Here is a 25,970-nt window from a genome sequence, read left to right as displayed (position 1 = left end):
CTATATATATCAAAAATTATATCTTGTTTCTGAATAATTTTTGGTTTGACTGTTAAAACTACAAAGTAATTCAGTCAAGAGCAGTGAGTGATTTTCATTTTCATTTTCTTGGATTAACATTACAGCAGCCAGTAGCTAAATTAGGCACGGTCATTTTAAGAGACCATGAACGCATCCAATATAATACACATCCCATTTTTTTCCTCAACTGTTTACTTTCACTTAAGGAATAACTGACAGTTTTTTCGAGCATAATTTCCAAGGTGGATATTTTGACATATTTTGTATGTATTTGTCGGCACAAGAGCAAAAATAAGCAAATTCGGTATTCAAGTGTTTTGAGACGCCTTTCTCTGCGCGAGCCCTGAACACCAGAACACCATGGTGTTGAATTGGGGTCTTTCACATCTTTTTGTTTGTTCAAACTGCGATTTGCATTTGTTCTTTCGGGTGCAGGAGGAACTTCGAGGTGAACTTCGCAGAAGAGAGCTCGGTTCAGTGTCGCTGTCCGTGATACGCGCCTCTCTCTCTCGTGCGCACCTAACGCGCTACTCTGTTCAGCTTTTATGCGTCTTGTGTTTGGATGCTTTAATGTTTAAATCTGCAAGCGGTACGGCTTAACAACACGTGAGAAATATAAGCTTTCGTGACGATGCGCAGCAGTGGCCCGTCAACTGTCCTGAGCATGTTTTTGGGCTGGCCTCAGCCAGTCGGTTATATAAAATATCAAGGTGAAAGTTATCATAGCTTGCTTAGTATAGACCCAGCTCCCAACCCAACTTTGAGAATAGATTAACGGCGATATTTTTTTTTATCGCCCGATAAGAGTCTCGCGTTAACGTGCGATAACGGCCCACCACTAGTTTTTAGTAAAAAAAAAAAAAAAATGTAAAAAGTCATTTTTAAAAATAACATCGGAGCTATGTATTTTAAATCTGCTATTATTAAGTGAATATTATATTATTAACAATATTGATTAATGTATTCAAATTATTATTAATTATTAATTACTATTACGTATTATTAATTTATGAATACTAAAATGACACTTCAAATGGACAGCACTTATTCAATTATTTCCGTCATGTTATCCAATTATTTAAATAGTATGTGACTTTTTTTTGGCAATATTTTTTAATCTGACATTTAGTTGTACACTGGAAGTGATTGGAAATAGAGGTCCTCCGTTTTGTGTGTTTATAGATGACGTAGAGCGAGCGTGTGACTCTCTGTGGATGTGTATGATCACTGTACTGAGTCACGGTCTCAGGAGTGGTGGCGGAGTTGGAGATGTTCTGCGAAAGCCATCCAAAGGGGTACGCACATGCATATATTTATTATAATAGTTAATTTTTCACATAAAAACCTGAAGCAAAACCTCTATTTGTGTTTGCAGGAGCGTCTGTTCGCCGCACGCGTCGTCTATGACCTTCTGTTCTTCTTCCTGGTGATCATCATCGTGTTGAATCTGATCTTTGGTGTCATCATTGATACGTTTGCTGACCTGAGAAGTGAGAAGCAGAGGAAAGAGGAGATCCTCAAGACCACATGTTTCATCTGCGGTGAGATAAAGTTGCAGAGTTACGCTCAAATAAACATAAATGTGCCTTCACATGTGATTGGGGATTTATTTTTTGGGTTATCTGCTTGTTCACCCAGGTCTGGAGAGGGATAAGTTTGATAATAAGACAGTGACGTTTGAGGAGCACATCAAGGAAGAGCACAACCTGTGGCATTACCTGTACTTCATTGTGCTGGTGCGGGTCAAGGACTCCACTGAATACACAGGCCCTGAGAGCTACGTCGCTCAGATGATCAAGGTGAGAACATACATGATGACATTATTATAAAGCTTTTACGAGGACTGCAAATATTACTAAATATGGCATTAAAAGTATAAAAGTCACTTGTGTTTATAAAGTACCACTGTCCAACATCGACACCCACAGGTAAAGTTACAGCAGAGGCTTGCCTCCCTTTAGTCCATAGACTTACAACAGTGTAACGTGCTGTGAGAGGAGGCAATGTCTCTATTGCATTATAATTGGATATGATTGGTTATGATTGAATGTGATTGGTTCATGCAATAAATCCAGCCACTCAGCCTGAATGAAGAAAATGATAGTGTTATTGACTAATAATAAAGTAAGTAAACAACTCTCCCACTTAGATACCATTACTTTGTGACACGTCAAAATAAATCTTGAAATGGTCTGAAAACATGAGGACTGCATCAGTTTTTGGAGCATTCAGCTTGATGAAATGAAAGATATATCTTTGTCTTTGTGGCAGTGTTTACAGAGCTTTTATGATGATGACATGAAAAAAGTTGACTATTAAAAAGAACAGCTGAACATCAGTTCACAAATAAAAAATACTGGTAACATTTTAAAATATGGTGTCATTTAATGTGTTAACTAACATGAATATTCATTACAGTATTTATTGATCTTTGTTTACATTAGTTAATACAGATACTGTTGTTCATTGTTAGTTCATGTTAGTTCACAGTGCATAAGCTAATGTTAACAAATACAACTTTTGATTCTAATAGTGCATTAGTAAATGTTGAAATGTATTTTATGTTCCATACTTTGTTAGGCCATTGTGTGTGTGTGTGTGTGTGTGTATGTGTGTATACATACATATAGTCCTGTTTGTGTGTATGTGTGTTTTAAGTTCTGAGCATCTTCTCAGTGTAAAATTAATTACAAAAAAAATTAAAGCAATATGTTTTGTTGTATATATTTTTTAGTGGTTATATTTAAAATTTTGTTGTATTTTAATTTGACCCTAAATCACTTTATTTAAACACTGTGATTTTAATTATTTTTAATGATCAATGACATATTATTTTAAAACATATTACATTAAAATGAGGATAACCTCTATATTACAGCAATTAGAATGAGAGCAGAAGATTACGCAAGGATCATGCTCTTTATTCCAAAATAAATAAATGAATAAATAAATAACCCAAAATTATATTAACCTAATATTTATATATCCTAGACATATGTCAACTCAAAATACAATATATATTCCCCCATAGCTTTTTAAGGTATTTTAAATCCACTGCACATTTTCTTCACAAAGCATCTTTAATTATTAAATTCATGGTTTGTCCTTTTCATGTTATTTATCAGTAACGTGACCTCTTTAACCACCATTCAGGAACACAATCTGGACTGGTTTCCACGTATGAGGGCCATGTCACTGGTCAGCAGTGATGGTGAGGGTGAACAAAATGAACTGCGCAGTTTGCAGGAGAAACTGGAGTCCACAATGAGGCTGGTCTCCAACCTGACCAATCAGCTCACAGAGCTCAAAGAGCAGGTGCGTGTTTGACTAGTTTGATAAAGATGCATGTATACACAGGCTGCCAAATTATTCTTAATAACAATAGGAATGCTTGTACTACACCTAAATTCCAGATGTGTCATAAGCTGGCAATTTGTGGTATGAGGTGTGAATTTCTAAGTTAATGGTGCTTGTCTGAACTCATCCCTTTTGGCAATCTTCAGATGACTGAGCAGAGGAAACACAAGCAGCGGATTGGTCTGCTAGGAAACCCCGGCCACCTGAACATCAACCCACAGCAGCCGGCATGAGAGGTGGGGCCTGAGACCTGACTGACATAATGGAGTCTCATTCAAGCATACACCATAACAGCCTTAAAATTATCATCTTAATATTGACTCTTACATAGTCATGAGGTCATATCTGGTCATACATGGATATGTACACTCAAGGACTCCAATCATGACATTTTGAGCCTCATTGCTGTATGAGGCACTATATTCAGTTTTTTAAGCACTGACGTGATCACTTCAGAAAAAATCTTTGCACTGTGTATGAGTGTAGTATTATAGGATGCCTTCAGAGTGGTTCAAGGAATTATGTCACTCTGGATTTCTTTGCACCTTTCTATCAGAATGGATTGCGTTTGAGATTATTATTATTATAGTGTGTGAAATTTTCATGTATTTTTTTCTTTTGTATATTTATTTTGTATTTCTATTGCTAAGATGGACAGAAGATTTAATAAACCCCTACACTTACAAGTTTCTAGAACTAATAATGAATGAGACTAAATTGCCTTTAAAGATGGGTTCGCTTTATAGGAACACCTCTGCTATAAAGACGCCAGTATGTATAAATAATTCCGAACTCGGGTCATGACAGAATGTTTTAATGACAGTACTTTCAGAAAATGTGACATTGTGCATCAAATTTGACAACCATGAGCTTCACACGCATTATTATAATCTTTCCTACTGATCACGGAGACCCACAGGACAGATTAAATTACAGAATCAGAGCTCTTAATATTCGGTTCTCAGAAGTGCTCTTAAAATAAAATAAATAAAAGAAAGAAAGAAGGAGAAATACAGTTCTTGTAACATGATAATAACTGAGATGAAAACATTTCACTCACTTTATCTCCATATATGCTATAGACTGTAGAGTAAAAAAAAAAACACAAATGAACTTCAAATCTATAGTTGAGATTTAGGAATGTACACTCTTTGTGCAAAAAATAAAGTTATTAAAGAAAAGTACAAGTATACTTAACATGCAGAAAAACAGCCTTCTATTTTAATAAGACTTTAAAAATGTAAACAGTGAATTTGGCTTTTTTTTCTGGAAATGTAACAGAGGTAATGTATTTTAAAGTTCCTTGCTACATTTTGAGCATCCTAATTGTGAAAGGAGCTGCAATATCCCAATGGTTTTAACACTGTACGAAAGTAAAGTTCATGTGCACTGATTTATCTGCAGTTATGCTTTTTTTAACCCAAGTCTTGTATTCTGTTTTTTATGAATAGCATTTAGTGCTCGATGAAAGCCAAAGCACTTAATTTAAATTGTAGTGTGTGAATGATTGAAATGTAAAATATTGCTTAATAAAAGGTGAAGACACAAGAAGCAAATAATAATTATAATAGTAATAAAACATTAAATATCCAGTATGTGGAAAAGACACACCAGAACTGATTATTTATTCTCATATACAAAATGTTAATGATTCCAGCAAAAATCTTCAGTAGAAAATTAATGTAAGAAAACTTGAACCGCCTTCAAATCTGCTATACGCCAGCCTCTATTGCTGGCACAGACCTACATGTGTGTATGCGCGCGCACACACACACACTCGCACCCCAACACTAGGGTTATTAATCAATAACTGGATTCCAGTCATCTATGTGGCAATTGAGAAGATAATACATGAAAGGATAATACAAATATGAGGCCTAAAGATGCTCATCTTCAGGACTCATAACAGACTTCTGCCCAGCGTTTCTAAACACTCAGAAACCATTGAGAGGAGTCACATTAAAAAGGATGGAGCACCCTGATGGAGTGTTGCTGATGTACAGGATGTGACATCATAGTTCAGTAGTGGGCTGGAACAGTGAAAAGCGCCTCCTCTGACAGACGGGAAATGTCCACATTCTATAACAGAATTCTTTTATTATTTTTCCAAATATCATTAGAATTAATATTTATATATGTGAAATGATTGGTTTTCTCACCTCCGGTCTGTCTCTGTGTGTGTTCACCGCCTCCACATTAAGATAGATCGACTCCACTTTGCAGCCTAATGCAGGACAGAATCTAGGTTATATTCAAGTACATTCCAAGAATTATGTTTCCAGGTTATTACCACTCTTCGACAGATAAAAGGTCAGGGGGAAGAGCTCTCTCAAGAAAATATTTTTAAATATTTTATAAAATATTTTTTCATCAAAACACTCTTCGATTTTTTGGCTTTTTCCCTAGGCTTGATTGTGTTTATGGGGTGAAGTCTAACGTGTTCATGCTTGGTTTTTTTAAAGCTCAATTTTTTCAAATCTTTTACCTTTATTCCACACCAATCTGTCCCTTCTCTGACAAATGCCTTGATTTTTTTAATGTTATTATGAAGCCCCTCCCTAAGAAATACGCTATGGGCTGAGATTGGTCAGCTGGCTCAGTGTGTTGTGATTCGCTAAACCGCCTTGAGAGCGTCTGAACATCCCAGCCCTCTCAAGCTCAGAATGTGCTCTGGTTGTATTGTAAACAATGATGTCCTCTATATTGCTCATCAATTTGAGGCCGACTGAGATGCAGAGAATATTAATGAAGAAGCTGTGCAAGCACGGCTCTTAATGGTATATTTGTTTGTTGTTGTCTCATACATTTAGATACACTGTTGTTTGTAAATGCTACTGCTTCTGTAACTGTTAGCTTTTTACGTACGGGTTTATTCTGATTAAAGCTTTAATACAGCACAGCAACCGTACGCGCATCCATGTATAACACTTCTCATTGCTTTGTGAAAAAAAGTGTATAAATGGAACCGTTTGTTGGAGATGACCTGAATGAGAGAAGGAGAGATGGAGAGAGAGAGAGGCAGAGCAGGGGGACGTGAGGAACAGGATTGAGAACCGCTGCTTTAAAACATTGGTTTTGGAACTTGTGAATCCATTAGAATTGTAAAACAGAATTGCGATTCATATATGCACAGATTTTTACGTGTACACCTAGTTTTCTTTTTCTCTTCTCTAAAGCAGCAGAACTTGTCCTCGCCCCCTTTGTTGCGTGTTCCCGGGGGCGGGGTTTATTTGGCCACTTGACGTAGCGGACCTGGGAAGAAGCTCGTTGTAGTCTTACCAGATGTTTTTGTAGGCATCAAACTGCCAGAATTTAAAAGACTCTTAATATCCCAGAGTTAAATATCTCTGTTTGCACTGAACTTTCAGCACTGCAACTTTATAGATATTGTTTATGCTCAAACAGCAACATTACAAACTAACGTTAAAAAGAGTGAAATCGCAATCAACCACCCCTTTCATGCCAGCACTCCTTGTTCTTTTCTTAGTGTTGAACTGCTCAATAATTTTTACTGTCAGTGCTGTTGTTTCACACAGGACAATGCAGAACAACGTGTCACCACTCTTGTAGAGTCAATGTGCTCTTAAAGGGATAGTACAAAAAAAAAAACAGAAATGACCTCAGAATGTTACTTACAAAAAGCTTTGATAAAAAGTGAGAAGACCTGACATTGTGCATGAGACACAGTATTTTGTCTGATAGCATTCACTATCCATTAGGCCACGACTGCCCACACCTAACCAACTATAAGGCTGTACACATGCTCCTAAAATGTATAAGATAGACCAGTTTCTCACCATAGGCCACAGGAGTAAGCTTCAGGACTGTGTGTAGGGGGCATTTAAGGTACGGCAGCTCTTCTGGAGGGCAAACGAAAGGTTAAAGATAACAATACGTAAATATTTTATTGACCATAGCATGTCCCCAACTACACACCTGCACTCTTGTCCAGGAAGTAAGCAAGCAGACAGCGCATAACAGCCTGGTGACAAATAACCAACACATTCTCCTGCCGCTCAAGCTCCATAATGACTGGCTCCAATCGCTGGACAAGATCCTCATAAGACTGTAAAGAGTGGGAACGTTTTCAATGTTCAGTTTTCTCAAGATTTCATGAGGTTCCTTTGTAGTTGGCTGTAAATATAGTTTTTCAACACACCTCTCCTTTAGGGTAACGGTAGCGATATTTGTCCTGGTCCCTGAGGGCGAACTCCAGAGGATAATGTTCCTGGATCTCCTCATACATCATCTCCTCACAAACACCCTGCACACATGCTGACGGTCACTACACTGGTACTTTCAAATGGAATTAGAAAGAAAACACTGTCATATGACACTTACAGCATCAATCTCATTTAGGGCTTTCCACTGTTCATACTCTACACCCAGCGCCTCAGCGGTCTGAATGGTCCGCTTCATCTGACTCGTCCACACCTTGAGATCCTTTATATTCTGATCCTGTATAAACCTCCCTAGACACTGAGCGAACTACAACATACGAGAAAAGAAAGAGGTAATGAAATCCAAATGACCAATGCTGTAGACACTCTTTCACAGACACCTAAAGCATCACGCACCTCTTTACCGCGGGGCGACAGGCCTGAATCCCCTCCGATGCGACCTCTGACGTTAAGGTCGCTCTCTCCATGTCGACAGAGGTAGATAGAGCGCGGTGTGATGTGGATGTTCATCAGATAATAAACGATTCTGCTCTGGATGTGGTCGAGTACACGGTTCACCAGATACCGCTGACCCACGTCCATGATTTTAATGTATGACAACTCTCTGAAAGACAAAACATGTAGCATTAAAGCAGCTACATGTAAAAAACATAAATAGAATACATTATCACATTCTAAGAAAGAGAAAAGGAATTAAATCAGATTTCTGACCTGTCCAGGTTTTCATCCAGTGGCTGGTAGCTCTTCTCATAGCATCTGATCCTCTTCATAAAGTCCTGGATGACTTCTTCAGTGTTGCAGTCAGTGTAGTCCGGACTGTCTAGCTTCACCTGCTGCTCTCCAACACACACAAAAAGAGAACTTAATGCTGGAGATAATTTAATAAATAATAATATTTAATGTACTGAAGAAAAATGCTTAAATTAGAAATCACCAGAGTACTACAAGTTTGAATCAAGTGTCGATTTTTAAACATTGCCTTACCACAATGTTCTCTGCAATAATGCTGGGGTCTTCACACACAGACTCCACAAAAAACACCTAATTAAATTAAATGGAGACTTGAGGGTAGTAAAATAAAGTGTTAAAGAGACACTTAACTATAAAAAATATTGCCATTTTTTTATGAACGTTGTGTTTTACCTTATAGCCATTTTGTTCTGCAAATCTCGTGATGGTGGCCCTTCTTTCTCTGGTTGTGTTTGTGGCATCAAACACCTAAAAATAAAAAATTAAAAAAATAATTCAACACTCCTAAATAAGATTCAGTCTTTTTGAAAAAGAGAAAAAAGGCTATATGCTCACCATGTATTAATACTAAAACTCACAATACTAAAATTTAAGACTGATGTTTTCTGTTTTAATGCATTTTAAAATGTAATTCACTCCTGTGATGGCCAAGCTGAATTCGCTGCTTTATTATTCCAGTCTTCAGTGTCACATGATCATTCAGAAATCATTCTAAAGATCATTCTAAAGATGCTGAAGAAACATTTCTTAGCAGGATCAATGCTGAAAACAATAGCTCCGCTTAATATTTTTAGGATTTTTTGTTGAATAGAAAATAAAAAGGAGCAAATAAAAATAGCAGCAGTTATTTGACATAGAACTTTTTTGTAACATTATACTTTTAGGGTCACTTTTGATGTGACCAATTAACACTTTTTGTGCTCAATTAACATTTCCTATTATTGTGATGGTTGAAAACCTCTGAACTGCTGAATATTTTTGTGAAAAACATGATTATTTGATGAATAGAAAGCTCAAAACAGCATTAATTTGAAATACATTACTTTTAATGCTATAAATGTTGTAAATGTCACTTTCGATCAATATAATGTGTGCATGCTTTAATGAAATGTAGTGTATAAATTAGTCTGATAAAATGAATGAGAATGCAAAATTACTCACAGCAACCTGGCCGCCCTCAACACTGAGGTACTGTCTGACGTCATTGAGTGCAGCCAAAGCACACTGCCTAAAAACAGAAATTAAATAAGTCATATGACAACACAAAATACACAACAACAGCAAAGATATATGAAAACAAGCATCAACAAATGGAAAACATGCGGACTCTTACTTTCTTATCTTCAGCCCTTCCTCATTATCAGGGCGAAAGAATTCAAAGCTCTTGTAGATTTTCACACATTCCCTCCGATACTGCCCCACATTGAATTCTGCCAAAAAATACACTGATTTAGTCACAGTATACTGGAAGTAAAAATGTTTTGGACTATGAGTGCATTTTACTGTACCTTTTGTTGGTACACCAATCCAGTTGAGGTAGCGTGTGAGTTTTTTAGAAATGTAGGTTTTGCCTCTCGCTGGCAGGCCAACAGTCACAATGAGAGTGGGACAGTTGGTCATGCAAACTGCCAAGACACAGAGAGACAGAGAATGAAAATGTGTCTGTAAATATAAGCTTTATGTGCACAGAGAGTGAATACTCTCTTTGTTTTGTTTTCATTTGGTACGAATAATCTGTCAGAGCAAATCATGCAGTCTATTGTTAGTTGGGGGAACATTCACAAAGCGTCTCTACAGCCTCTGAAGATTTTTTTACATTTCCTAATTCAATGAAAGCAATGTATTCTGGATATTGTTAAATTTTATTTAAAGTCTTTGGCTTTTTACTTTTCACCTTCATTTTCAACCAGATACAAGCATAAACCAAATAATTTCTGCAGATCTGCATATTATTCATGGTTTTGTTTTCTGTATTTGACCAATTGAAATTCTTTATTTCTGGTTTTCAAGCTCTTCTCAATGTCTGCTGATTCCTCGTCAATCATGTTCCTCAGATACTGAGAGCTCATGTGATCTGAGAGAAGAATCAAATCTCTGCTGACTAATTAAAGATGGATCCTGCTGTGAGTACGTACAGCTCATTCAGTGTCAGGTTCATGGAGGTCAAAATGAATCAGACAATTACACAAAAATCAGCATATAATCCCTACAAGTCTTTGAGAAATGGCCTCGCTCAGCAAACCTGCTCTTTAAAAGAGTATAAACTTCCTCTTAAAATCTTGTATGACAGCAGCTTTGGGGCCACAGAGATCTGGAAAAACCCTCAACTATTGCACAGTTACTTTTTCCCCATTTGAATGCAACAGGCCTTGAGGAATTTAGAGGATATGCCTAAAGTCAGACCACAACCCTGTTATCCCACCCACACCACTTCACTGAACAGAGGGAATAAAACTACAAAGGTACACCACTTTCACCCAAATAGGATAGGATAGCATGTGTTTAAAGTTTTTTTAACTCCTGAGGGAAACTGAGGGGGAAGAAACACATTAAAACAGCTTTCATTAAAATAAAATATGGTAGAAAAACATGCTGCACAATTAATATTAAAATTTCCATAATTACTTCAAAAAGGATAAACATCAATGTCAGTTTTATTTGATTGGTGATCTAGAAACAGTGTCGAAAATATATATATAAAATGTAATTAATCTAAAGATTATTAGTGTGGATCGTCCAAGATTTTTAGTGTGGAAATATATAATCAATAAATTAGAATACTGTAATGAACTATTTCGTTTGGTTTATCAAAGCAGGAGCAAAATGACAAACACTAGGTCCCATTCTCTGTCATGATGTTTATCATCAGGGTAACAATGAGATGATCAACATGGGCTTTTAGAGCATCAGGAATCTGTTGCTCACACGCTGCACACATGGGCAGCGAATGTTTATGCGCCATTGACCAATCAGAGACGTCTACAGCCAGGGCTCAGCCAATAGGACACCAGCTACGCAACACAATGACCGCAGCTACTGTACCAGTCTGAAAAAAATACTCGGGCTATGCTGGTATCTCGCGGTACAAACTACCGTATTCATTTGATATGCTCGTGATGCCGAGTTGTTACTGATAAATTAAGTAAATACGCAAACGGAGGGAGAGAATACGGATTTCACTTTCGGTTTTGTGCGACTCATTGGACGTGTTATTCATATAACGTTACACTCAGTGTTTGCGCTTGCAAGTTTTTTCTTAAACAAAGCTTAAGAGACACTGGGAGAAAATATACTGTTGATAATACTAAGTTACAGCGTTAATCTTAAAGCTCCAATGTAGCTTACTGTAGTTTACCTAACATCTGAGGCTGAGCGGGTTTCGATGTAAGTTATCCTGGTTGCATCATTCCCGTCTTAATACAAGTAGCTGCGCCTAATGTTAACTTACTTAGCCCGGGTTCACTGGGTTCACTTACAGTGCTTGAACTAGATGCAACCCTACAAAGCATCGATCATGTTATTTTTACAAATATGTTTCTTAAAAAGTACATAATAAATCATTAAATGAGACAATAAAACAGCACATATGGTGAAATTCTTGCGAAATACTGAACATGCACCATTAACATTACTTCCGCACCCGAGAGCATTCTTTTACTCCAGATGGTGACTTAGACACCTAAAAGATACAACACACACGAGTTCTGCTAAATTTGTACTTACAGCAGAGATAAATTATAAATGCGCGTGCATGCAACTTCGTAAATAACGCGGGATTTAATAAAAATGAGAGCGTTTGGGACAACTTCAACAAAAATGAACCCCATAGATTTATGTAACATTAACCACATTGTTAGTTGTTAAAATTAGTCATTTATAGAAAGCAAGCATAACGTTACCTCTTTTCTGAGAAATGTGTTTATCCGGTAGCCCATTCTTACATGGCATCCATATTTTTCGCAGTGGGTTTTGTGTGAGCTCTCTGGGAATCGCCATTATAACATCTTCTGTGGAGCTCATCCTGTCTGTATTAACATGACCCGGTTGTTCAGACCTGATCGGCTGTTCTCTGATACTGAGCGGACTGAGCTGCTGGCGGTGGGATGTCTCATGTCATATCGGCTGAGCGGTATCAATGACCGACTGTACCGTAATACCAGCAGAAAACTCGCACACAAAAAATCCCACTCTTTAGAAAATGAAGCATATATTTAAAAATTAATGTGAATGTTTCATAATTAGACAATAATTAAATACCAGCATAATCACAACCATCACACAATTAAAAACCAAATTACATAAGCAAATAAAATGTGATTAACTTAGCCCTAGTGACTATTCTATAACTAAAACAGTTTATTTTAAACGGAATATTGATTAAGCTGAAGAATTATATTTACATTACATTTACATACTATTTAGTCATTTACCAGACGCTTATCCAAAGCGACTTTCAAATGAGGACAATTGAAGCAATCAAAATGAATTAAAGAGCAATGCAAATGCTATACAAGAAACGTCATCTGACAACTTTAAGATGACTCTATGCTTTTGATGTCTAATTAATTCGTTTTAATTAATAATTTGTGTCTTATAATTAATGTCTTTCTTTATTGTTCCACAATGCACGTATACATCTTCACTTCAAACATACATTCACCATGGTTCACTGCATATTAAAAAACCGTTGTCACTCTCAGAATATGTTATACTCGTTTAACAAGGGTTGTTTGTCATTATATTAGTATTTGGTTAGAGGGCACCCATCGCTGAAAATGACACAATTTACACTTGAAATACTGCATTGTATCTAATCTACCGTAAAACTACTATATGGTGTGAGCAAACTAGAAAAAAAAGAAAGAAAAAACATATGAGGAAGTGGGTAAACAAAAATCTCCTAAATGATTGCAGAGGTTTGAGAAAAACAGTTCTGCAGCTACTGTTCACATGAAGTGCACATGGTTCGTGAATGTTGATATATCTTTGTCCAATCAAAGCCCCTCGACCGTAGGAATCGACCAATAGAAAGGCAGAGAGACTGCACGAGGAGGCGTGCGCTGAGAGGAGCACAGCGGGGCAAACATCTTACGGACTTGAACATTCTGTTCTTTTTAGACACCAAACACCTTAATAATATTACTAAGAACTTTGCCCTATAAATATGTACATAGAAAGTATAGGATCACCAACAGAAGCAGGTCTGTTGTGCTTTCAACAAAAATGCTTTCTATACTCATACATGGGTGTTTTAGTTTGAGATATCTGCGCAATTACATGTATATAAACATAGTTTACTATAGGCATAATAATACATTTATCCTACTGCATTTATATTTTAGCCATTACATAGTCATAAACATTAGCTAATATATATATATATATATATATATATATATATATATATATATATATATATATATATATATATATATATATACACACACACACACACACACACACACACACACACACACACACACACACACACACATATATATATATACGATTTTATGATACAACAAAACTAGCAAATGTACACTACCAAAGTCTGGACACACCTATATTTTTACTACACTGGAAAAAAAAAAGTTGTAAATAAAATATTTTTTTATTATTCAATAAAAAATAATTTTGGATTAAGTTTTACAAGATACTTGTAAAACTTTACATTTAATTAAATGTGTTGTTTGCTGTTTCTTTGTAATTATTTGTGAAATTTGCAAGCATTGGAAATTGTTTCTACACCATAAAAAAATGGTGTTAATATAATAGTAAATAAAACAGTATACATCTTTAAAATAATGTAACAGTACAAATGCAAGTATGGGAATTATTTATTTATCTTATTTTATCCATTCAAATTAGTTTTTTAACCAGATTTAGCTTTTTAGACAGTTCCCATATGCTTCCCATATGTTCTCACTTGCTGTCCTTTCTTGTTCTCTGCTACTTTTCCTTCATATTCCAGTCCAATGGGTCAACTTAAAAAACATTTACATTCATATCCACAAATTATATTTGTTCATAAAACAGTTTCAAAGGTCAGCTGTGTCCAAGTATTTAACATGGTTTTAATTATTTTATTTTATTATTAATTAAAAACAATTCCCCTTGTTTTGGGTTTTTTGCTGCAGGGACTAAGGATATCCTGACTCGTCCTAGGATATCCTCAGCAGACGATGGTTCAACATGACAAACAGGGCAGATAGGGCCATCTTGTGGTTGAATAATGAATCATATTGTGTGTTTATGTATAGTATGCCTTTGAGTAAACCTTAAAGTGAAATCAAGATATTTGTAAAATGTATGTAATATTTTCTAATTACCCTTAAAACCACCACAGTATTTTTAACTAGATTGCAAAGAAATAAAATGGGTGATGAAGAGTCTCAAGTCAGCAGGTCAGGAGAACTAATCTCCTTAGACTAGAGGGACAAATTGATGTCAATTAGAGTTAGAACCGGTGAATGCGGTTTACAGGTTTCATAGAGAGAGAATGATGTGCACCAAATGAGTCGCTGTAGAAACCAAATAGAGTAAGTTACTTCAGTGGGTGTGGACAAAATAGCTCTAATCAAGAGTCAACGCAGACGTAATGACACCTGAAATAAAACGTTTTTAAAGAGAGTTACAAGTTACAAGCTACTTTTAGCCTTAAGATGTTTTTTGAATTGGGCCCTAGTCCATTTAGATAATGAATGCAAAAGATAAAGAAATATAATCAAGGAGTTTGTAATCTCATTAAATAACCAGTGACCCAGCACTCAGGCTGCCAGCCAATCTGGGATCCCACGTATAAAAAAATATTCTATAATAATATATGTTATTATACATTTTATACTTTATACAATCTTATAGTTCCCCACATGCTCTTTATAATGCATCTCAACAAAAATAACGCCCAGCTAATTTGTTGTATTTATACAATTTATGTCAATATAATTATTCATAATTACAAAAAATGATACAGATAACATTATCAAGTTCAGAAGGAACAAGTACAAGTCTTTAACAACATCAGTCAAATAACCAATGCTGTTTTGCTGAATATTATGATCTGATGTTTTTTAATATGTACATTTTGGAAAAGATGTCACCATTAAATTCTCTTTAGTTTGACACACACACTTAATTCTGCTATAGGAAATGACTTCTTTCATTTATTCCTAAACAAATTTTTCTTTGACTTTCCTATCATGCATATCCCCATGTCTTTGTGTTTAATTATTACCTCCTTGTATATGGTCTCATGTATTGTACACTGTTTTATGCATGCTTATGATAGACCACTAGTTAATGTTACCTCACGTATACCATGTTTGGTCTCTTTGAAAAAATACCATGCTTTAAAACCCTATTCGCATGGGATTAGTATCACCTAGTGACCTCCAGTCATTTGTAAGGATTGCTGAGGTTGTCTGTGATCTTAATCCAGTGCGAATCAGCCATGTCTGTAAATTGTAAAGTATAAATTCCCACAAAAAAGACCTACCATATTTCGCTTAACACAGAGGACCTGTGATAATATTGGTTCTGTGCGATTTGACATCTCTTTGATTTGGCGGGTCGTATATAATTTTTGTAGGTTTTTATTTCCTATGCGCCTTTTTATCCATCTTTTGCGAAAAATGGAGCTGCATTGGAGTGTTTGATAGTATTTTGGGTGCTTATTATTATCATATTGCTACACCATACAATTTGCAGAAAAAAGAAAGCTGAAAAGGTTTGAATGTGTTATAAATAAATAAAAGCATAAAGCTTGAGATATTATTTTAACATGGTGGAATGTAAATGATACAGCGCAAGAAACTATATTATTATTTTTTTTTTTTAATCCATCTGGACCATAGAATGGGACACTCAAAGCCTTGACATCCGGGTATCCGGGAGATAAATCAGTAAATTCAAGTAAAATTACAGGCTTCTCTTATCCTGTGCGAATGCATCACACAACATTCAGATGTGTGTGTGTGTGTGTGGTGGTGGTAGGGGGGTTAATTTCAAAAGTCCCTAGATAATCCTGTGCAAATAGGCCTTAATTTGGAATCGACTCTCGATTCCCAACGCCTCAGAATCGAGTAATCGATTATTTTTGAAATCGATTCCCAGCCCTACTCGACACAGCCTGTCTGTAGTTCTGTTAGATTCAGACTCTTCTGGAACCCTTAAGTTTTTGCTAGGCTTCGGCCTTGACTTTCCATTTAACAAAGATCCTATAGGATCTCAGCTGATGTCTCTCTTAGCATTTCTTTACTTTCCACCTGGGAAGAAACTTGAAACCATCAAGACTTTCATTGGAGACTGCATCCAGACACTCATCAACGACCAAGGCAATGCAAGTATCGTACATTTAACTAAATGAAACAGAAGTTTAGTATGAGCTATAGACCCCGTTGTAAAACTCAAAGGTTAACTGACTCCTTTTCCATAGCTGCATTTAACTTGTTTGAATGATTGTATGTTTGTTGATTTAGATTAGTTATGTGTGTTAGTGCTTAGTTAATACAGTTTTGTGCACAGACTACATGAGTTTCTGATTCTGTCACTGCCTGTGAATAATGTCCAATTACGACTCTGATCTAGCTACATGCTCTAATGCATTTATACTGTAGGAAAGATATTTTCTGTGGCCATGAAAATATCCTTTCGAAGGTTCGCTAGACGAACAGATTAGTTGATGGCAATTTAATTCTGTTACAGTTACTACTGGCAGCTGAAAGAAAGAATTGTAATTAATCATAATTAATTGTAATAAAGTATATACATTTCCCTTTTGAGCTAATTTGTAACATGACTAAGGGTTCAGTTATGAACAACATAAATGATGCTTTTCTGAGTAATATCAAGCATTGTGCTTTTCAAAAATAGATTTTTTTCCTTTCCCTTTCCCCTAGATGTCAACCGCCCACACAGCAGCCTGTGACATCACAGCTTTTTAAACTCAGAAAAAAAAAATATGAGGGCATGAGAGCATTTTGTGTGAGAGTAAGTGGGCTGAAAATGCATCAAGTATGCATTTAATGATGCAGCAGACTTTGCACATACAACATACTATGCCTATTTCCTTAGACATGACACATGAACTCATATACACAAACGCAGATGTAAAACAAAGCCAGACCTGAATCCTTAAATGGGATTGGAGGAATGGAGCTGAACTTTCACACAGATAACCATAGAGGGAGAGAAAGCAAGATGGGGATGGAGAGCATGCCACATGCACAAGAAATAAACATAAGGAGGGAAAAGAGAAACCACAAGAGGAACAATTCTCTGCGGATATACCCAGAAGGAAAGAGGGAACAAATAGAAGGAAGATGCAGATATCTCAGGGAAGCACAGATAAACACAGAAAGAGATTAAGAGCATGGGTCACAGAGCACAGAAAGATTTATTAGCACTTATACAAAGGCCTAAAATATTTTGCCAGTGTGTAACCATAGTAACCCACCAATATGGTCATTACTGACACACCCTAATAAAATCAGCTTGAAAACCCATGTCCACCCTTTTATCTCAAACTAAACCAAAACAGAAAATATTAACGGGGTTTTACACACAGCAAAAAGTAACATCTGTATCATGGTTTAGTTTTATTTCGAGTGACAGCGCAGCTGCAACTCTGACTAAGCCAAGCATGAATACCATGCAGTTTTATCTAAGACAGTGAAAGGCATTCACACACACACACACACAAAAAGGCTTCCCAAAATTTCTCATGGCCCACTCTAACATCCATCACTTTGACTGATTTCTCTTGCGTGCATACTCATGCCAGCTGTCTTATCCCATAGGAGTGTCTACATTTGATCATTGCAAATTCTCATTTAAACCATACTGCAACTATATTTGAATATAATATAAAGTTACTTCAGCAAGAGACAAAATACATATGTTTGGGCACTGCAAAAACAAAATAAATTAGTTTGTCGATTAATTTTTCCATTTCCCTTTCATTTCCTCAAGAAATGAACATTTAGTTTGTTTGAAATATCGATTTAGTTTACTTTGCCCATTAGTAGTCTGCATTACAACAACACATCAATAAAGTGAATAACATAATAGCTGTATAATAACAATGTACAATATGAGTGGTCACAAAATTAAGTTGACAACAAATCACTGAAAAAATCCAGTATTCACGTAACAATGTTGTTTCCATTGTTAGAGACACAATAATTTTGTATTTAACACATTCTCCGCGGGCACACAGCGTTTGCAGTTTCATTTGGTCGTGACAAATACAACTGACCGGCCGCAGAGAAACACGGTTTAGGGGAGATGTCATGTCTTACCTGTCCCGTCGCGGTCTTGTCCGTCTCGAAAGCAGCTACTGTTCCTCATCTTCCAGGTTGTTATAAAGAGCTAACGTGTTCAGGCGCGGACTGACTGTGTGGAAGAGCTTGTGCTCGTCCCCGCTGCTTCGTGGAAACAATGTTTAGAAGCGCACCGGTTCACGGCGTTTTATATACAGGATTTGCGTGTGTATTTAGATAACAGACACGCGTCTAAAAACAGCGTCATGGGAGTCCCTGACTTCAGAGGAACAGATCGAGGGCAGAGTAACGCCTATTACACTCACTCTCGCTGTGTAATGTTAGATGAGTTACTTTTAAAGGGTAGATTCATTCAAATGAGCTGAGAATAATAGAGAAGTACTGTACAGTGCCAACATGTCTCTCTTTTTTCTACACTCACTTATTCTAATCCACTTAAAGTAACTGTACATACTGTTCATCTTGTAAATGTGCATTCATTACCAGTAATGCACACGCAAAGGGACAACTTAAAATCAAGGGCAGAATATGATGATAAAGCTGACATTTTTGATATCATCTATCAGTGAGGGACAAAATCTGAAAGCTGTTGATTTATCAGTCACTATCATGCAGAACATATTACATTTTGTGCTGTCATTGACTAGCACGGTTATTAAACCTCTAACAAAACACCTGATTGATTATACTTACATAAATGGGGTAAATCACTATGATCCATAAAGTATTTGGATAGTTAAGCCTAACCTAAACTGTATGAGAGTCAGTGTAGCCTATAATAGAAAATCAACTGTCATTTTATTTTTAAAGGAATACTCCACCCAAAAAAAAAAAACAATTCAGTCATTTACTCCTCATGTTGTTCTAATCCAAAACGGTTTCTGCAGAGAACAAAATATATGTTGGGACCAAACACCGGAACACCATTTATGTTCCATAAAAGAAAATAAATCATGCAGTTTTGGAATGGCAGTGTAAATAATCCCAGATTTTTCATTTTTAGGAAGATAATCCATTTACAACATTAAGTACACTTTCAAGCAAAAAGTTTCACAAAAAATAATTTGTTCAAATTTTAAAACAGTAGATACAGTTCAAAATTAAGACAATGTATTTGGACACTCGTTTGTAAGAATTTAGAACAAGTGAAATTAATTCAGAGAAGAGATTAAGCATATTATGGTTGGATATATCTTGTTTCATAAACTGTTATGAGCCACTGTTGTTTTTATTAGTTTTGATTACAACGTTAATCATTCTTAAACTATAGTTGTTCTGCAGAAATGTATAATTAATAAAGATATTTTCCATGTCTAAGTGCTTGTGTGGCCCACATCCCACCGTTGCGGAGTCATAAAGTCCTAAACAATGGAGATGATGGTGGTTTTAAAGGCAGTCATCATAGCCAGTTTCCTCCTTGATGCCAGCTGCAAATATAGAAACATGTCTGACATATTCCTTAAAGAGAAAACTGAGTTGAATTACATTTAGACAGAGGAGTTACCATTATAATGAAAACTGTGCTTCATTCCAGCAGAGTAGGGATCTTTAATCTACAACAAACACATTGAGATAAAATAATTAAATTAAAAAAAAGGTATTTACGCACATTTCTGTATAACATACAATATAAGAGCACATACAGTACTTACAACTGAACTTGGAGGGACTGCAGGGGCCTGGTAAAATGGAGGGGATGGCACCCATGATGGAACGGGAATAGTGGAGTCAAAGTTTTGCTCACTAACATTGCAATTCAACTTCAACTTGGCTATCCTGGCATGAATGGGAATAGGTGGTAGTGGCCCTTTCCTCTGGGCGAGCAACACAGACTCTTCATTAACACCAGACAGAGTCTTTGGGGAGTCATGTGATTGGATGGACTTTGTGCTAGCAACTGTGGGTTTGCTCTCTGGAAGTGCTGCGTCTGAATCAAGATGCTGTGGAACTCTGGGTGAACTTCTGAGTGAAAGCCTATGGCCAGAATTAAAGCCACAAAAAAAAAAAAAAAAAAAAAATTCAAATACTACCAGAGATGTAGTAACGAAGTAGAACTACTTCACTACTGTACTTAAGTACTAAAAGGCGGTATCTGTACTTTACTAGAGTATTATTTTTTTCTCCTACTTCCACTTTTACTTCGGTACATATTTTCGATGAGTTTAATACTTTTACTCCGATATTTTTTTATGTGCTGCATCGTTACTCGTTACAATTATAATAATGTTACGAATCATTCCATTACAAACCACTGCCAGAACTGTAGATGGCAGATTTGATGAAGCTGCCACATCATTGAGCGAAACGAGCGATTAAGAAGACTGTGCGTGCTGACTGAACTGCTGTGAAGAGAGAGATGAACACCGAGCCGAGCCAGATAATGACTCGTTCACGAGTCAAGAACCGGTTGCATCGGTTCTCGGATGACCAGTAACGTTAGTTCTTCTGACAGTTCGATTCAATAAACCAGTTGAAGAAAACAGTTCACCGATTCTTTTGCGCTCGATGCAATGGCGTCCTTTTCAATGACTGCACCTGGGCTCATAACATTAACACATAATCAGTTCAGAATCAATCACCAAAAGATTCAGTTCGGTTCAGACGCTCTGTGTGTCGGTTTGCTTCACACTGAATCACACATGCGCAGTATCATCAGCTCCTCGGTTCACGAATCGGACGCGTCTGACAGAAACGGTTCTTGACTCGTGAACGAGTCATTATCTGGCTCGGCTCGGTGTTCATCTTCAGTTCTCTCTTCACAGCAGTTCAGTCAGTGTACTGTTTGAGTCAATGAATTACTCCGGGATATTGGTTTGTTTGAACTCAGAGGGAGTGTCAGACACATTAAACGAGTTAACAGCTTAATTCAACTGTGGATTAATGCATATTGGAGACGCGAACCGTTTAAAACGATTCAGTTCGATTTGGTGGACTGTTTCAAAAAGATCCGGTTACATCGAATGATTCGTTCGCGAACCGGATATCACAAACTGCTTTGTTTTTAACTGTCTTACAACAGACACGGAAGAGAAGACAATGCTGAATAAAGTCGTAGTTTTTGCTATTTTTGGACCAAAATGTATTTTTGATGCTTCAAAAAATTCTAAATGACCCTCTGATGTCTTACTGGTTTGAAACAACATGAGGGTAAGTTATTAATGACATCATTTTGCAAATTGGGCTCACTAACCCTAGTAAGTTAACTGTTTTTTGTTTACAAGAAGTTACAGTCAAAGGAATTGTGATTGTCCTTTAGGTTAATCATTTGAAATAGTAAAAACAATATGTTCAAACTTTTGACTACTTTATTTAATAGCTACATAACACAATACTTCTACTTTTACTTTCAGTACTTGAGTAGTACATTTTAAAATAGACTACTTGCAATACTTAAGTACAAAAAATGTTGAAAGTTTTTAGTACTTCTACTGAAGTGTGGTGCTTAAAGAGCACTTCAACTTCTACTCAAGTCACTTTTTGGATAGAGCACTTGTACTTTTACTCAAGTATGGGTCTCTAGTACTTTATACATCTCTGAATACTACTGTGGGATACCCTTCAACATTTTAACTCAGAAATTGCAATCAATCTTACAATTACATAAACAGAAAGTGATACATTGAATTAAAACATTTGTGAGTATATAAACTGAAATAAAAACATTCTTTAAACACATCATTATATTTGGTTGCCGGTCTATTTCGGTTTTACTTCTCACCTCTTGTGCAGTTCATTTCCTCTAAGACAACTGTCCAGTTTTTCTTTCCAGTCAGAAACACTGCCCACACTGTATCTGCGTGTAAGTCCCGAAGATGCTGGAGAAGACAGGATCATTCATTGGCACAACATTCATTATTTTAATGTGATTTCCAAGGAGAGTTCAGAGTGTCAGACCTTTGTTATCACTGATCTGCTTCTGCACAGCAATGTAGAACTGCTTGGCCTCATCTTCATCCGCAAAGTTTATTCCTATCTGACACTCCTGTATGCACAAAGGTTCGGTTTATCACGATGAGGACTTTCTATTGACTTCTGTTCTTTTCCATTGAGCTAATGATATTTTATAATCCCCTAAGCCTAAACCCTACAAAACATTTTTACATTTTTTTAAGTCAATTGTCAGATTTAAGATGCTTGGTTGAGCATACAGATCCACGTGCACATATGGATGCATATAAAAACACTTACACATACATGCAATGCAATTAATGTGTCACTCACATCACCAGGGAAGGTATGGAAATAAGGACAAGTTTCTGTGTATTCAAATGGTGTATACAGCTCCTGTTCCCATTGCAGCTTGGCTTTCTGCAAAGAGAAAGAGAAATACCATGGTCACACATCATGACACGGCCTAAGAGTCTAAAGTAGAAACACTGCACATGAACAAGTGGTGGAAGTGGGTCAAAAAAAAACAATAGAGACTTTGTAGAAGACATTTCTGAGAATGTGCAGAGAGAGAAAAAAAAAGAAGGAGTGTAATGACATTTGTGAGAATGTGGTGTTTTTGTCTGAAATATATAAAAACAGATTGTGTGTACTGATGTATCATTTGTATAATGTAGAATAAATTTAGAATTCAAAGTAAAGTTTACACAATCTAGTGACAATGTTTTCATTTAAGAAATTTCCTGAAACTGCTTCCACTGCTGATTCCAAGAAATTCTGATTCTTTCTGTATTAAATCTGTCAGCCTCACCTTAAGACTGTAGGATCTCATGAATGTTGAGTGCACAGATTTATCTTGCACCAGACAGAGTACTCCAGAACTGAGACTTTTCCATTCCTTTTTCTGTGGAGGGGCTGCCATTACCAGCTGGACAATACCACATGCTAAAACCTGTAATGTACACAAACACACACACACACACACACATAAATAAATATACAGGGAGTCGGTGTACATATACTTTTGAGTGTAAAGCGCATATTCACAGACACACAATATACAGTGGGTATGGAAAGTGTTCAGACCCCCCTTAAGTTTTTCACTCTGTTATATTGCAGTCATTTGCTAAAATCATTTAAGTTAATTTTTTCCCTCAATGTACACACATATTAACAGAAAGACAAAAGAATTGTTGACATTTTGCACCTTAAAAAAAGAAAAACTGAAATATCACATGGTCCCAAGTATTTGGACCCTTTGCTCAGTATTTCATAGAAGCACCCTTTTGATCCAATACAGCCAGGAGTCTTTTTGGGAAAGATGCAACAAGTTTTTCACTCCTGGATTTGGGGATCCATTCCCCCTTGCAGATCCTCTCCAGTTCTGTCAGGTTGGATGGTAAACGTTGGTGGACAGCCATTTTCAGGTCTCTCCAGAGATGCTCAATTGGGTTTAAGTCAGGGCTCTGGCTGGGCCATTCAAGAACAGTCACGGAGTTGTTGTGAAACCAGTCCTTCATTATTTTAGCTGTGTGCTTAGGGTCATTGTCTTGATGGAAGGTGAACCTTCGGCCTAGTGTGAGGTCCTGAGCACTCTGGAGGTTTTCGTCCAGGATATCCCTGTACTTGGCCGCATTCATCTTTCCCTCGATTGCAACCAGTCGTCCTGTCCCTGCAGCTGAAAAACACCCCCACGGCACGATGCTGCCACCTCCATGCTTCACTGTTGGGACTGTATTGGACAGATGATGAGCAGTGCCTGGTTTTTTCCACACATACCGCTTAGAATCAAGGCCAAAAAGTTCTATCTTGGTTTCATCAGATTCAGGTGTTTTTTTTTTTAGCAAACTTCATGGGGGCTTTCATGTGTCTTGCACTGAGGAGATGCTTCCATCGGGCTACTCTGCCATAAAGCCCTTCTCCCCCGACAGCTCAGTTTGGCTGGGCGGCCAGCTCTAGGAAGGGTTCTGATCGTCCCAAATGTCTCCTATTTAAGGATTATGGAGGCCAAAGTGCTCTTAGGAACATGTAACCATGGCCAGATCTGTGTCTTGCCACAATTCAGAGTCTCTGAGCTCTTCAGGTAGTTTCTTTGACCTCATTTGCTCTGACATGAACTGTGAGCTGTAAGGTCTTATATAGACAGGTGCCTGGCTTTCCTAAGCAAGTCCAATCAGTATAATCAAACACAGCTGGACTCAAATGAAGGTGTAGAACCAGCTCAAGGATGATCTGAAGAAATGGACAGCACCTGAGTTAAATATATGAGTGTCACAGCAAAGGGTCTGAATACTTAGGACCATGTGACATTTCAGTTTTTCTTTTTTAATAAATCTGCAAAAACATCAACAATTCTGTGTTTTTTAAATACAAATACAGATCCAGTTGCATTACAGACAGTGGTTGTTTAGTACATTTTTGTCTGTACAGACATGCAGTTTTGTGGGAAATATTCCATTTGCATATTTGAAAAACAGTTTGTACTATGACTGGCCTCTGAGGCTCTATATCTGTGAATCATTAAAACAACCACCAAGTGTTTATAAACCAGAAAAACCAGTGGTCAGTGGTTAGGATCAGGTTGTGTATCCTAGATAAAGTGAAATAAGTGTGTGGAAATAGCATAAAACACCAGCCAAGTGTCTGGGTGTCCCAGTTACTGTTATTCTAGTATCATTGAGATATTATTATAGTTTTGTTAATATATAGAATTTGTTTTTATTTTTCTATTTTGAGTTTTCATATTAATTTAAGATATTAATTTAGTAGTTTTTGTCATATTTTTTATTTATAAAAATAGTTATATATTATTATTTATTTCAGTTTTTAATTTTAGTTATTTTTGAACATCAATGAGAGCTGTTGCTCTGACAACTAGCTAAAAAATTGAATCAAATATAGGCTATATATATATATATATATATATATATATATATATATATATATATATATATATATATATATATATATATATATATATATATATATATATAAAATAAAAACATGTTTCAGTAAAAGTTCATGTCTTTTTAAATATCTTTTCTGAAGTTATGTCATAGACTGACATAGGTCTCAAGCAACACATTAAATCCAATAACAGTAAATCTAGTACACAGTATAGATTCTTATTCTTATTATTACAAAATAATTATGGTATTTAGATCCGATAATATATAACAAAATAAATTAAAGTGATGAGGAAAAGTATTTTTTAAAAAGTGAACTCACACTGCAGTCATGTCTTATTAAACTGAAGAGAAGCCCATTCTCACGAGTCGACAGGAATGCACTCAACATTTGTGACATCTCAAAATTCGTATCCTCTATCTTTGACGATTCTTTTCTACACTGTGCTTTTTCTGTTTTCTCATCTGCTTTACACTTCCTAATGCAAATACCCTGGTGTCAGGAATACAGAAAACAGGAAAACAGAGTTAGCCTATATTCACACAACACACACAAGTCATTTCTACATTCATACTTCATACTGTAC

The 25,970-nt window shown here is 36.4% G+C and overlaps 3 protein-coding genes across 6 annotated transcripts in view; 1 reads left to right on the top strand and 2 right to left on the bottom strand.

Annotated features, from left to right (window-relative positions):
* Positions 1-4,064, top strand: part of itpr1a (inositol 1,4,5-trisphosphate receptor, type 1a) — a 29,651-nt gene extending 25,587 nt beyond the window's left edge. For all 3 annotated transcript variants that reach the window (XM_052558123.1, XM_052558122.1, XM_052558121.1), the window contains 5 exons: positions 1,204-1,316; positions 1,397-1,562; positions 1,660-1,820; positions 3,175-3,336; positions 3,525-4,064. In XM_052558123.1, coding sequence (XP_052414083.1) covers positions 1,204-1,316; positions 1,397-1,562; positions 1,660-1,820; positions 3,175-3,336; positions 3,525-3,611 — 689 coding nt within the window. In that variant the 3' untranslated portion in view covers positions 3,612-4,064. The remainder of the gene's footprint in view (positions 1-1,203; positions 1,317-1,396; positions 1,563-1,659; positions 1,821-3,174; positions 3,337-3,524) is intronic.
* A 112-nt stretch (positions 4,065-4,176) lies between these two features.
* pfkfb4b (6-phosphofructo-2-kinase/fructose-2,6-biphosphatase 4b) lies at positions 4,177-18,771 on the bottom strand. Of its 2 annotated transcripts, none has more exons than XM_052558126.1 (14): positions 18,608-18,771; positions 9,818-9,934; positions 9,643-9,739; positions 9,471-9,537; positions 8,703-8,777; positions 8,544-8,600; positions 8,271-8,392; positions 7,956-8,163; positions 7,720-7,866; positions 7,538-7,642; positions 7,315-7,444; positions 7,176-7,238; positions 5,538-5,602; positions 4,177-5,457 (listed from the first exon to the last, which is right to left on the bottom strand). In XM_052558126.1, the coding sequence occupies exons 1-14, from the start codon at positions 18,654-18,656 to the stop codon at positions 5,398-5,400; spliced, it is 1,362 nt and encodes a 453-aa protein (XP_052414086.1). In that variant the 5' UTR covers positions 18,657-18,771; the 3' UTR covers positions 4,177-5,397. The 2 variants fall into 2 exon arrangements, with proteins under 2 accessions (XP_052414086.1, XP_052414085.1); XM_052558125.1 differs by lacking the exon at positions 18,608-18,771 and adding an exon at positions 12,209-12,432.
* A 597-nt stretch (positions 18,772-19,368) lies between these two features.
* si:dkey-197j19.6 (uncharacterized) lies at positions 19,369-25,848 on the bottom strand. Its single transcript, XM_052558127.1, has 8 exons — positions 25,706-25,848; positions 23,289-23,429; positions 22,811-22,897; positions 22,484-22,571; positions 22,308-22,404; positions 20,242-20,563; positions 20,094-20,142; positions 19,369-20,016 (listed from the first exon to the last, which is right to left on the bottom strand). The coding sequence occupies exons 1-8, from the start codon at positions 25,781-25,783 to the stop codon at positions 19,976-19,978; spliced, it is 903 nt and encodes a 300-aa protein (XP_052414087.1). The 5' UTR covers positions 25,784-25,848; the 3' UTR covers positions 19,369-19,975.
* Positions 25,849-25,970: the final 122 nt, after the last annotated feature.

Source organism: Carassius gibelio, chromosome B6 (genome assembly GCF_023724105.1).
Source record: "Carassius gibelio isolate Cgi1373 ecotype wild population from Czech Republic chromosome B6, carGib1.2-hapl.c, whole genome shotgun sequence".
Taxonomy (NCBI): Eukaryota; Metazoa; Chordata; class Actinopteri; order Cypriniformes; family Cyprinidae; genus Carassius; species Carassius gibelio.
This window is presented reverse-complemented; position numbering and strand designations above follow the sequence as displayed.

Bases quoted from the DNA above. Each gene is read 5' to 3' on its own strand.
- si:dkey-197j19.6 (XM_052558127.1), bottom strand. From the start codon at position 25,783: ATGTCACAAATGTTGAGTGCATTCCTGTCGACTCGTGAGAATGGGCTT. The intron at 22,405-22,483 runs GTCTGACACTCT...TGTCTTCTCCAG, and splicing joins GCAGATCAGTGATAACAAAG to CATCTTCGGGACTTACACGC. The intron at 20,143-20,241 runs GTAAGTACTGTA...TGTTTGTTGTAG, and splicing joins CAGTCCCTCCAAGTTCAGTT to ATTAAAGATCCCTACTCTGC.
- pfkfb4b (XM_052558125.1), bottom strand. From the start codon at position 12,329: ATGAGCTCCACAGAAGATGTTATAATGGCGATTCCCAGAGAGCTCACA. The intron at 9,740-9,817 runs GTACAGTAAAAT...ATTTTTTGGCAG, and splicing joins GATTGGTGTACCAACAAAAG to AATTCAATGTGGGGCAGTAT. The intron at 9,538-9,642 runs GTAAGAGTCCGC...TTCTGTTTTTAG, and splicing joins GAAGGGCTGAAGATAAGAAA to GCAGTGTGCTTTGGCTGCAC.